A 13825-nucleotide genomic window follows, 5' to 3' on the forward strand; every position below is an offset into this window, starting at 1 on the left:
ATGGAATTAAAAAATGTAGCCTATGTCAATTGGTATCAAGTATCTTTCACCAATGTCAACCACTTTTACTACATTTGGCCCCAAAACAAATCTGGAACCATAAAAACAGTGGTCTATAGGTATAAGTTGTAAATCAATTAATCTCCTGGTCAGGTCTTTCCATTTTAGCACATTCATTCTAAGAGCTCAGAGGTATTTAAAGATGTCAATTATTTACATTTATATGCATTTTCTCTCTCTCCCATCTTCTCTTTCTCATTCTTACATTGCACCACAATCTGGCTGTAGAAAATTATTTTGGGGGTTTTAAAATCCTCCGTCAACGTTACATGATCAGCAGGATGAAGTCTGCCAACCATTTCAAGGTCTCTGTCAATGGGGCCCCATGTCTAGAGCCTGTGATCTTCAAATCTTATCTTGTACAAACAGGTTACATGAAAATGGACAGATTCTCTCAGATGGTGGAGGTTGAAGTCCAAGTTTCAAGGACATTACAATAAAAGTTATCATTGACACCCACTTTTGACTCCAGTGGTTTTAGACAATTTCTTTGTCCATTTTCTTAAATTAGTAATGGATTTCAATGAACACTTATTGTATCTTAAAAGGGACCTAGAAGTTAATAGGACAAAAATAATAACTAGATCCTTAGTTATTTAACTGGAAAATATGTATGCATCATTCAGATTCTCATTAAGGGATGATTTGTATATTGGGGCCCTTTATCAACGAGACTAAGCAAAGCCCTGGCAAATCAATCTAAAAATATTCACAGAATATTCGCAATATTCTGATTATGAGTCACAGCATGCAACCTTCATAAAAATTTATAATAAGCAATTTCTTCAAGAATCAGTGATTAAGTACATTCTTATTTAGTCACAGTCACAAACCTTGATTTTTTCTTTTCATACATGCTACTTTAGTAAAGTCTAAGTAGATCCTCCTTTCAATGAACGTTCAGTGAATTTTCTTATCTTGGGAAGGGGCAGTAGTTAGAATGGTACCGTTTGAAGAAGGTGTGGGAATAGCCTGAAAGATTTCTCCAATATTAGAAAAAAAACTTAGTTTTATTGTCCAACTTGCAAAGTGTTCAGAAGCCATGAAAATGCCTATATTTTAAGCATTTTTATAAATAAAGTTGTTTATATTTTTATAGTAAAGAAAAATATATATGTAGTAAAACAGAGTTAGGTATTTTCTCTAAAGATAGTAGTACTTAGTAATCTATGTAGTAGCTTCCTCACCATCAGAATTTTCTCAATTTTAAAGTTACTGTTCCTCTTTAAATTTATTTTTTAATTTACCTAGAGTAAAATTCATACTTTTGAGTATTCAGTTCTGTGAGTTTTGACAAACATAGAGCCACCATCTGCCAATCAATCAATACTCCATTTATTCAGGCATTATACTGGTATCTTTCATGAGTATTTTGTAGTTTTCAGAATGTAAATCCAGCATATATTTTGTTAGATTTATATGCAAGAATTTACTTTGTATTACAAATGGTGCAATTTTTTAAATTTCAATTTTACCTGGTTGTCAATTTTAGGGCTGAAGCAGTCAGTCTTTCATCATTAGGTATAAAGTTAGCTGTTGGGTTTTTGTACATGTCCTTTATTAGGTTAAAGATGTTCATAGTTGCTGAGGTTTTTATCATGCCTGTATGTTGAATTTTCTCAAATGCTTTTTCTGCATCTACTGAGATCTCCATGTGCTTTTCTTTTTTAGTCTAACATGGTGAATTACACTGATTACTTTCCAAACACTGAACCAACTCTGCATTTCGTCGATGATGGTGATGTATTATCTTTTTAATACGTCGTCATATTACTGAATTCCATTTGCTAATATTTTGTTGAAGACTTTTTGTGATACAAATAGTGGTCTGTAGTTTTCTTTTCTTATAATATTTTTGTCTGGTTTTAGCATTAGGGCAAAGCTGCCTTTATTGAATAAGGTGACAAGTGTTACCTTCACTCATATTTTCTGGACTAAAATGTGTAAAACTGGTGTTATTTCTTCCCTAAATATGTGATATAATTTTCCAGTGAAATCATGGGGTCCTGGAGTTTTCTTTAATGGCAGATTTTCACCATGAGTACTATTCCTTTCATAAATGTAAAACTATTCAAGTTATCACTTTCTTCTTGAGTGGCTTTTGATCGTTTGTGACTTTCAAGAAATTTTTCTATTTCGTATACATTTTTAAATTTATGTGCATAAAGTTATTTGTAGTATTCCCTTATTACTATTATCCGTTTAATATCTGTAGAGTTAGTGTTAGCCCCTATTTCATTATTGATTAGGTAATGTGCGTCTCCTCTTTTTTTCTTCATCAATCCAGCTAGAACTTTATCAATTTTATTTATCTTTCAAAGAACCAGCTTTTGGACTCAATAATTTTCTCTATTATTTTTCCATTTTCAATTCCATTATTTATTGTCTTTATATACATATTGTTTTCCTACTGCTTGATCTAGCTTTAACAGGTTCTTCTTTTTCTACTCTCTTTAGATAATTAAATTACTGGTTTGAAATCTTTTTGTTTCCTAATAAAATTTTTATATCTATCAATTTTCTTCTAAGCACTGTGTTAGCTATATTACACAAATTTTAGTAAATTATATTTTCAGTTTCATTCTGTTCAAAATACTTGACTATTTTGAAGTATCTTTTATTTAAATGTGTGGCACGTAACTTTCCAATAATCATGGCTTTCCCAGATTTGTAGCTTAATTTCATTTTGGTCAGAGGATATATTTTATATGATTTCAATTGTTTTAAAATTCTTAGTGGCCCTAGTAGTACCATGCTAAGCCATATTGGAGCCTGGAAAATTCAGTAAGACTGATCCTGTCTGTCTTTAACATTTTAATGTTTGTTCATCATTGATTTGTTTCGTTAATTTTGATTTTTAATGTATTGCATTAAAATATCTTAGTCTGTTTGAGCTGCCATGACAAAGTACCAGAGACTGGATGTCTTAGACAACAGAAACTTATTTTCTCATGGTTCTTGAGGCTGAAAGTCCAAAATCAGGGTGTCACCAACAAACTGCCCTGAGTTGCTTAAAGGAAGTTTCAACAGCATTTAATAGTTCCTCAAAGTAGTTGAGAAGTCCTTAAAACACTTTTTGTTGTGCTTGCTTAAGACTGAACATTGTTGAATAGCCAAACTGCAGAACCAATCAAGACCAGAAAGATCCAAGATGGCAATGGGGTGCTGTGCACAAAAGAGGATGTGTGCAAAAGGTGCTGTGTGCAGGAAGGGAAGATCTGTGCATGCCCCAAGACAAACCTTCCTCATGGATATTCATTTCCACTCCAAATAAAAGACATCACTCTCCTTGTTCAGAGAACCATAGCTTTGTGAAATTATTCCCTATGGTCTCCATTTTGTTTGCTGCGTGCCATAAATAAAATTATGCTTTGTGTGACAACTACTTCTGGTGCAGTTTCTTTAACTTGCCAAGAAGTGGACTCACTTTGGTCTGGTAACAAGGGTGCCAGCATGATAGAGTTCTCATAGGGGTTCTCTTCCTGCCTTGCAGATGGTTGCCTTCTCACTGCATCATCACACAACAGAGAGACAGGGAGAGGGAGAGAGAATAGGAGAGAGGAAAAGAGGGATAAGGAGAGGGAGAGATGAAGAAAGATCTCCTCTTCTTATAAGGCCAAAGTCCTGCGAGATTAGGGCCCCACCTTTACAATCTCATTTATTCTTAATTACCTCCTGAGACACTATCTCCAGATATAGTTGCATCGGGGGTTAGAGCTTCAGCATATGAAATTTGGAAGGGCACAATTCAGTCCATTAACATCGAGTTTTTAGTGTCCCCTTAAATTTCTGCATCTGGGTGAGTGTCTCACTTGCTTCTCAGTGTTGCCCCTGGACCCAGGCTATGGTCTATCTTAGTGAATATTCCATATGCACTTAAAAGAATAAGTATCTTGCTATAGTTTTTTATTGTTTTTCATAAATGTCAATTACATCAAGTTGGTAGATAATTTTGTTCAAGTTGTCTAAATTATTTATTTGTGTAGAGACATAATTGACAGACAACATTAAGTTGTATAATGTGTTGATTTGATACATTTATATATTGTAATACAATTACCACCAGAGCATTAGCTAACATCTCTATCGTGTCACATAATTATCATTTCATTTTTGTGGTGAGAACATTTAAGATATAGTCTCTTAGCAATTTTGAAGTGTATAACACAGTATTGTTGACCGTAACCACTATGCTGTGGATTAGATCTACAGAAATTCATTCTCTAACTGCAAGTTTGTATCCTCTGACCAACATCTCCCCAAGTCCCCCACCGCCCCTGTCAGCCCCTAGTAACCACCGTTCTATTCTCTGTTTCTATGAGTTTGACTATTTTAGATTCCACACGAGTAAGATCATACAGTGTTTGCCTTTCTGTGTCTGACTTATTTTACTTAGCATAATGTCTTCCAGCTTCATCCATATTGTCAAAAATGGCAGGATATCCTTCTTTTTTAAGGCTGAATAATATTCCATTGTATATACCATATACCATTCATCCATTGATGAACACTTAGATTATTTCCATATCTTGGCTATTGTGAATAATGCTTCAATGGACATGAGGGTGCAGATATCTCTACAAGATCTTTATTTCAATTTCATTATGTATATATCCAGAAGTTGGATTGCTGGATCATATGGTAGTTCTATTTTTAATATTTGGAGAAATCTCCATACTGTTTTCTATAGTGGTTACACCAATTTACATTCCCACCAGCAGTACACAAAGGTTCCCTTTTCTCCACATCCTCACCAACACTTGTTATCTGTTGTCTTCTTGATGATAGCCATTCTAACAGGTGTGAGGTGATATCCCTTTATGGTTTTGATTTGCATTTCCCTGATGATTAGTGATGTTGAGCATCTTTTCATGTATCTGTTGAACATCAGTATGTCTACTTTGGAAAAATGTCTATTCAGATGTCCTGTCTATTTTTAAATTGGATTATTTGGTTTATTTCTTACTGAGTTATATGAGTTCTTTACATATTTTGGATATTAACCCCTTATCTGATATATGGTTTGTGAATATTTTCTCCCATTCCATAGGTTGTCTTTTCACTTGTTGATTATTTCTTTTGCTGGGCATAAGCTTTTTAGTTTGATGTAGCCCCACTCGTTTTTTTTTCTTGCTTGCTTTTCTTGCTTGTGCTTTTGGTGTCATATCCAAAAACCTGTTTCTAAGACCAATGTCAAAGAGATTTTTTCCCTGTTTCTTCCTAAGATTTTTATGATTTCAGGTCTTATATGTTAAAGTCTTTAATCCATTTTGAGTTAATTTTTGTTACTGGTATAAGATAGGGATCCAATTTCATTTTTCTGTATGTGGTTATCCAGTTTCCCCACACCATTTATTGAAGAGACAGTCCTTTCCCCATTAAGTAGTCTTGAATCCCTGTCAAATATTAATAGATCTTATATGCAGTGTTTTCTTTCTGGGCTCTCTATTCTGTTCCATTGGTCTATGTGTCCTTTTTTATGCCAGTATCATACTATTTTAATTACTATAAGTTTATAGTATAGTTTAAAATCAGGAAGCATGATGCCTCCATTTTCGTCTTTGTGCTTTCTCAGGATTGCTTTGGCTATCAGGGGTCTTTGTGGTTCCATACAATTTTAGGAGTATTTTCCCCTCATAGGTTTCCTAAATTCTTGCTGATGTTTTTTGTGTACTTGTTCTATCAATTACTGAGAGATGTGCACTCAAGTTTCCTGGTATAATTGTGGATTTGTTTATTTCTTCTTTTCATTCTAACAGTTTCATTTCATTTTATACCACTGTTAGGCATATACATATTTAGGACTGTTCTGTCTTCTTATTGAAATTACCCTTTTGTCGTTATATAATGTCCTTTTTATCCCTATTAATTTTCCTTGTACTGAAACACAGGATTTTTTTGTTTGTGGTTTTTTTTGTGTGGTTTCTGTCGAAGAAACTAGTGAGTTAGGTAAGCAGGCCTGGGATTGGCTAGTTTGAACAATTTCAGTGAGCTCTGGGACAGAGGGGCTGTGTCTAGGTCTCCAGTAGCTTGCTGTTATGTGCTGAATTGCCCCCTCCCATTTGTATGTTGAAGTCCAAACCCTCAGTATCTCAGAATGTGATCATATTTGGAGATAGGCTCTGTAAAGAGGTAATTAAGGTAAAATGAGGTCATATGGGTGGGCCCTAATCCTGGTTGGTGTCTTTATAAGAAGAAGAATTTAGAACACAGACACACACACAGAGGGAAGACCATGTGAAGACAACGGGAGAAGACGGCCATCCACAAGGCAAGGAGAGAAGACTCAAAAGAAAACTAACTCATTGACACCTTGATTTTGGACTTCTAGCCTCCAGAATCATGAGAAAATAAATTCCTATTGTTTAAACTGCCCAGTCTGTGGTATTTTGTTATGGCAGCCCTAGAAAACTAACGCATTGACTCAGGGGTGACTAGGGCAGGTGCCTGTTGGCCTGGAGTGTGAGAGCCTGAAGAGGGGGTTGGAGTGTGGGCTCGGACTGATTGGTTTGCATTTGAAAAGTATGCTGTAGGGTGAGTGGTTTTACTGTCTCTAGGAATTGGCTAACCCTGGAAAGGACAATTTCTCCAGGGTCAGCAAGTCCCCAGATGTCAAAGCATCAGAAAATAGAAGACGTACTTAATTAAATTGCTCCCTAGTTTGAAAAAAAACAAACAAATTTTTGAAAGCACACTGGTTTGAAGTAAAAAAATAAAGAATCTTGTTAGGAAACCTAAATAGCTTATACAGAACCATTTCTATAAACCACAATGACCTACCAAAAGATAGATATGTTAGACCATTCATTTCCAAATGCTGCTCATTTCCAAGTACCATATTTCTGCTATAAAATGACAAAAATGCTTATGTTTCCACTGAAATATGGCAAATGCTGGGCCCAAATTAATTCTTCTCAGATAAAATTATATTATACGGCTTGAGGACATATCTTCATTTTTGATATTAAAACAAAAACCTAAAAGCAATATAATAGTCTTAGCATAAATGTAAGTACTGCTAAAAAAAATTCCTATGATATTTTATTTAAGTCTGCATTTTATGGAGTGGAGCACATGTGGCTCAGGGGGAAGAAAAAGAATTCATCTAAATTCCCAAATACTTGATATTTAGGTAATTACACATGTTCAATCGTTTATTCAACACATATTTATTAAGTGCTTGCTCTGTGCTGGAGATCCATGAAGGAGTAAGACACTAGTAACTGTGCCTCAAGAAACTCAGCGTTTAGTTGTGGAGATAAATTAATACTCTGTGTGTGTGTGTGTGTGTGTGTGTGTATGTGTTTAAAAGGACAGGAAGTGGGAGTGTGGAGGGATTTTCTGTAAGGGACAGCTTCCCAGAAAAGAGACCTCAACTCAATCTAGAAAGACAAATAGTGGTAGGGCAGGCCAAAAACTAAGCCAGGAAATGGGCAGAGGGAGTAAGGTTTGCAAAAATATACCAAATAAGATGACACTGTTGCTGAACTCAGAGGTAGTTCTTTTTGGCCAGAGTATGGGAGTTCTTGGGGGAATTCTGAAGGAGGAAGTTGGACTGGTATAAAACAGCAGGATCATGGTAAGCTTATGTCATGATAAGAAATTTGAATTCTATCCTGAAGGCATTAAGAGTTATGGTGGATTTAAACAAAGTAGAGATTAATCATATTTGAAGGTTAGAAAGTATAATCTCGTGGCGGTGAATAGTAGAGTTTCTGGAATATATTGAAACTAGAATTTTTCAGAATCCAAGGGAAGAAAAATGTGGGCTTAAACAAAATCAGGATTGGATAAATAATAATAAGTAAGAGAATACAACTTGAGAAACATAGGGACATGCCTTCAATAACATTTTTTAACCAAATTAATATAGGTGTGAGAAAAGGGAAGAAGGATTTAGGAATGACTCCTTTGAGTCATTCTTTGAGTGAGATCAAAGAGATGTCAATAATTAAAATAGGGAATATAGGCGAGGGAACAGATTTTGAAAGAAAATTTGAATTTACTCCTAAATGTGCTGCTGATGAGTTTCTGTAGCAGATAAGTTTGCTCACTCAGTTCATAAACCTGTTCCCCCTGCCCACCTCTATTACAGAGGCTAAATGTAAATACTCAACTTTAATCAGCCTCCCCAGCAACTAAGATTATCTGTGTGACAATTGTCTAGCCAACGACATGGCCAAGTTCATTTCTTCCTTCTTGCTGCTCTGAGTGTGAGATGTACAGAACTTCAACAGTCATTTTTCAACCATAAGGTGACAACCATTAGGCAAATACCAAGGAAACTCCTTATTCCTTGACTTTAACAGTATTGGAGTTGAAGAATCTATTCCATAATTGTCTAGCTCCTCTATTTTCTTAAATCACCTAAGAAAACTTCTGTTTTCTTGCATTGAAATGCATTCCCAACTCTGTCCTCCACTGGAATAGGATTTTGGAATGAAGATGTCCAGATGATGTTGGCTTGGCTCTGCTTACATGTGTCAGATACTCCCTCCTGACCATCACCACCAGGACTCCTTGAGACTGAAATTACTGATTCTGGAGAGCTGAAACTCTGACCCAGGGCAGTCATTGCCAAGTACAATAATCAACATGAGACCAAGCCTTGTGGTTCCCAAATGCTAGTTCTGTTCTTAAACCTGGGATTGGCTGGCTTCACAAAAATGTCCTGAGAACCTTATTTAAAATGTGGGTCCCATCCTCAGCGATTCCCCTCTAGCAGGACTGGAGTGAAGCCCAGAACCAATCACTCCCCCATGTGATTCTGACGGTTAAGTAGGTTAGTCTATCATGATAGTGCCTGAACTTGACTGAAGAGTCTCATTTGCAAATTTAATGCTGCATAATTTTACCATCTCTCACGTTCCTACCATTTACAAAATGCAACTCCATCCAAGAGCCAATTCTATCCCATAATGCTTTATCCTTTTTCTCCATTATGAATCCTTATGCTGCTGTGTTTTCCTCCCCAAAATTTAAATATGCCCTCAATCCTGACTCTATTGAAAAACGAAAAACAAAACTCTGGGCACCCTCAAAGAACATACCATGTGACCTTACCTGAACACTAGTTTTCTCCATTAAGAGATCACTTCCTTTGTAACTTTCCCAAAGGATGACATCCTTTTCCAATGCCCCATAAAACACAAGGCCTAAAATTCAAGTTGCCACTTTTCTAAATCCCCAGTGTTGCTTTTATACAATGACTTATTCTTCCAAGTGTTAAAACATCTTGGTTCATGACATCCAACTTATTGCCCTGTATCATCCATGCAGGTCAGATTTCCATTTTCATTTGTGATTTCGGTCTTGAATTTCAACATCTTCTCTAGCCCCAAATCTTGAAATGTTGTATAAATTTAAAATCCACGTGAAAAGCCTAGCCAATAACTTAGCTTTGTACTCCTTATTTCCACACTACCTCAAAAACAATACAGTTCTAACATTATCTAGAACTACTCTGTTAGAAAATGTAGGCTCTGATACTTTTCTATTTGACCACAGCTTTTCCTTGAATGTCCAAATTTCTGATGCTCTCAGTCCCACTATAATTGCTTTTTTACTTCTATGGTGATTTTATAGAGCTCTTTTGAGTGCTTAATAAAAAATTTGGCATTTGTCTTCTGAATATTTATTATGGCCCGTCTACATTGGCCTTTGTTCCAGTGTATGGATCATGGGTAGTTAGGGAAATGGCTTTGGCTCCCAGGGCCAAAGATGGAGAGAAAGTTCATGTCTGAAGTGATAACAGAGTCCTATTACAGGCAATCTCAACTCCCAAGCAGAACCCAAGCGTGCTCGTGCATAAACGTGTAATACAAACAGTTTCAGTGTCAGCAGCCAGTTCCTAACTTCCTGACAGTTCAGAAAGTCAAGCCAATAGCTGATTTCACTGCCTTATTCTCCTTTGAGGGTGATTAGCTAGATTAGTCAGTAAATAGGACTAGTTAGGGATCATTTTGTTTGGCAAACTCCAATTTCTGCAGAAACTATAAAATTGAGCTATATAGAGACACTGCTGAAGTGATCAGGGTCAGGAACTAGATGTCTTATTAAAAATCAAGCATAAGCTGGCTGTGCTCTGGACCCAGGAATACCACACAGGGCGTCAGAAGAGGGAATATTGGAGGAGATCTGAATAGCAGAGTAGTCAGTAGAGTCTATTTACCTGGAATTAACCATGTATTCTATACTGATATATTGCGCCCCTTCTGATAAGACCAATAAATGTTATCTCCTTTTAGTGAACAAGCATTGAAGTTTATACTTCAGTTATTTACTTCTAGGAATGGAAGTCTGTTCCCTTAATGTTATCCATTTCAATTTACCTATATTTCCATTTATCATACAGTTATTTCCTACCTAATATATACTGACAACTGATAATACAAAGATGAAAGAGATTTTTATGTTTTCCACCGTTAGAAGGGGCTGTCATCAGCTCCTATAAAACTCTTTCTTGGTGAGGGTGGCGAGAGATACATATCTGTAAGCTCTTACCACACCAGCAGGAGTGCTGTTTAAAATCCAAGCACAATACAGACACCCTATCTCAAGATTCTTTGGTCTTTCTTAGGTAGACCAACCCATCTCTTCTGCTCTTAAAATATTATTTACTACAACTACCATAGCTTTGTACCAAATTAGAACTTAGAATCCTCTCTGTAAAATAGCTATCTTTATCTTGCTATATCATACTACCATATAATAAAATTTGAAAAGGAAAAAAATCTATCAACTACCTGATATATATATATATAACTCTTGCTTGATTATTAGACTAAATTAATTTTATCCTGTCCTACTTATAATTTTATCATTGAATGTTTCTATTGAGAACAGTGTAAATGATGAATTGAATACTGTTCAATTAATATAACCAAGGGACAAATACGGATAATTTTTTAGATCTGATATATGTGGTTTATTGATCTAGTTGTTTCAGTCTAAATAGAAAACAGATTATAACTAATATCTCTCTCCATATGTGTGTGTCAGTGGAATAGTCAAATCAATTCTCCAAGAAGACAATTTCAAGTCTATGGATGCCAGTTTTCTCCTAGTCTCCTAGGACGCACAGAGTTCTCTCGGGAAGATTTAGCTAGCCAGCGTAAACATTGTTAGAAAGCTTCAAATCAGAGACTAAATTATCCTCTTCAGCTCTTCATAGCATCAGTCAGTAAAAAATATTCTGTCTTCACTTCTAGCATAGATCTAGTCCCTGTAATACAACGTATTAGAACAACAGAAAATAGCCCATTCTAAAACATCAGGCAAAAATAAGAGCAGATAAAGGCATTTTAATGTTTAAATTGCACTAAATTTGTTATACTCAGTAAGGAACAAAATGAGAAAGAGTTTTTACCATTTGCCGGCAAGCAGCCTGAACTGAAAGATATGTCATCAATAGCTATGACTCCATCCCGCTCATGAGTTGAAATCATTTCCCCTTGAAAAACAACCTGCACAAGAAAAGCAAAACAAAATAAAAACACAAAGCATGAAACATCAGTGTCTCACAGTCTTATAGCAGAAAGCCTACAAATCAGAAACATGTCACTTCCCAGAAGTACTTGGGTGACCATGCCAATTCCAAGTGGAAAGAGATCTAAGCCTTACTCTCAAGGACAAGAAAATGTAGTCATCTCTGAATCTCAGATGTCTAGCATAGGTTAGTAACATGCTTGTGGAATGATGCAATATTTGCCTGGTTTCTGCCCTATAACCGTCTTCTGTGTTTGGTTCCTATGTGGTCATATGATTTAGTATTTACCAGCTCTTGGACCCAGGCTACATCTTGATCTCTGGTTCTTGGCATTTTGCAACTGTGCCCATTTCCTCCTCTGGTTCCCTAAATTTTACTCACAGTGTTGCCTCGGATGCACTTGTGTTATCCTCTTACACATTTTCTGCCATTTTCTAAACATAGCTTAGGACACCGCCTGAAAATCGTTGTCCAGTGACATATTGTTAAAATGACTGAACGTTATATTGCAATGTAGAGCCCTCCCAAGTCTGCACCAAGAGGAAATACTCCAGTATAATGAATCTGAGAAACTTAGAAAGAAACTACTCTCTGATTTCATTATTACTTAAATCAACAGAAAATTGAAATCGCTGTGTTGGTGGAGAGTATTGCCCCACCCTAAGGAATACCAATGATGTTTGAGGCTTAATTCATGGGTGCACTAAACTTGTGTTCATTGGTCATCTTGTTAATGATATAAACATTTTATTATTTCAAAAAGTCAGCACTGCTTTTTAGCTTAACAATTGTTCTGCCAGCAATAAACCCTAGCAGATCATTTTACTGTGCTGCATTATCTTTTGTTCCTGCACAACATGGGGTACTAATATATTTCCTTTAAAACCAGATGCTATCTACTTGTCTATTAAAAATACAATGAGAGGAGCCGGCTCTGTGGCCGAGTGGTTAAGTTCGCACGCTCCGCTGTGGCGGTCCAGGGTTCAGATCCTGGGCACGGACATGGCACCGCTCGTCAGGCCACGTTGAGGCGGCGTCCCACATCCCACACCTAGAAGGACCTGAAACTAAGATATACAACTGTATACGGGGGTCTTAGGGGAGATAAAGCAGAACAAAAAATACAATGAGAGACATCCACAACCTATGGAGCAGGTTTGTCAACATGTAACCCTAAGAAAGTCATCTTTGGTCACATAAAACAGAATAACTGTGTGACCACTTAGAAATCAGGGCTGTGTTGGAACAGGGCTATCAAAGATCCTTGTGTAGGGGTGGTTTTATATGAGGGGAGTATAGCATAGTGATTGAAGTGTATATTTGGAACCAGACTACTTGGGTTCAGATCTCAGCCACAACACTTAACACAAGCAGGACCTTGGAGAAATTACTCAACATCTCTGTATCTCAGTTTTCTTCTTTGTAAAAAAGTACTGATGAAAGTAATATAATTGCCTACATGATAAGGCTTATGCAAGGATAAACAAGTTATTACACGTACCACAGCACTTGATATACAGTTGGAATGAAATGTGTTAGCTATTATTATGACATAGAGTTATTAAAATATTTAAGCTATAGTTGTCCCTCAGTATCTACAGGGGATTGGTTCCAGGACTGTTGAGGGATGCCAAAATCCGGGGATGCTCACGTCCCTTCGGATTTGCATCTAAACTATGCATATCTTCCCGTATACTGTGTCATCTCTAGATAACTTATAATATTTAATACAGTGTAAATGCTGTGTGAATAGTTGTTATACTGTATTGTTTAGGGAATAATGACAAGAAGAAAGGTCTGTACACATTCAGCACAAACTTGCCCTTCGTAGACCTTTTTGATCTACAGTTGGTTGAATCTGTGGATGCAGAACCTTGGATACAGAGGACCAATAGTATTGTTGAATAACCTAATTATACATTAAAAATTCTATTCTCGGAGCTGGCCTAGTGGCACAGTGGTTAAGTTCGCACATTCCGCTTCGGTGGCCGAGTTCCCAGGTTCGGATCCTGGGTGCAGACCTACACACCACTTGTCAAGCCATGCTGTGACAGGCGTCCCACATATAAAGTGGAGGAAGTTGGGCACAGATGTTAGCCCAGGGCCAATCTTCCTCAAAATAAAGAAAAGAAATCTATTCTCTATGGATTAATATTTTATTCTTCTTGAAAGCCTTTCACATAGATGCATTCCTTAGTTCTTGTTGAGTTAAGCATACCCCCATAGCAGCCGTATTGAAAGAGAGAAGTAGAAATAACTGTTAACTAATCACAAGTC

The 13825-nt window shown here is 36.5% G+C and overlaps 1 protein-coding gene across 1 annotated transcript in view; it reads right to left on the reverse strand.

The window, feature by feature from the left end:
- The window catches only part of MALRD1 (MAM and LDL receptor class A domain containing 1), a 648353-nt gene that overhangs the window by 594693 nt on the left and 39835 nt on the right, over positions 1-13825 (reverse strand). Inside the window, exon 5 of the mRNA XM_070600827.1 lies at positions 11429-11525. Coding sequence (XP_070456928.1) covers positions 11429-11525 — 97 coding nt within the window. The remainder of the gene's footprint in view (positions 1-11428; positions 11526-13825) is intronic.

This window comes from Equus przewalskii, chromosome 30, assembly GCF_037783145.1.
Source record: "Equus przewalskii isolate Varuska chromosome 30, EquPr2, whole genome shotgun sequence".
Classification (NCBI taxonomy): Eukaryota; Metazoa; Chordata; class Mammalia; order Perissodactyla; family Equidae; genus Equus; species Equus przewalskii.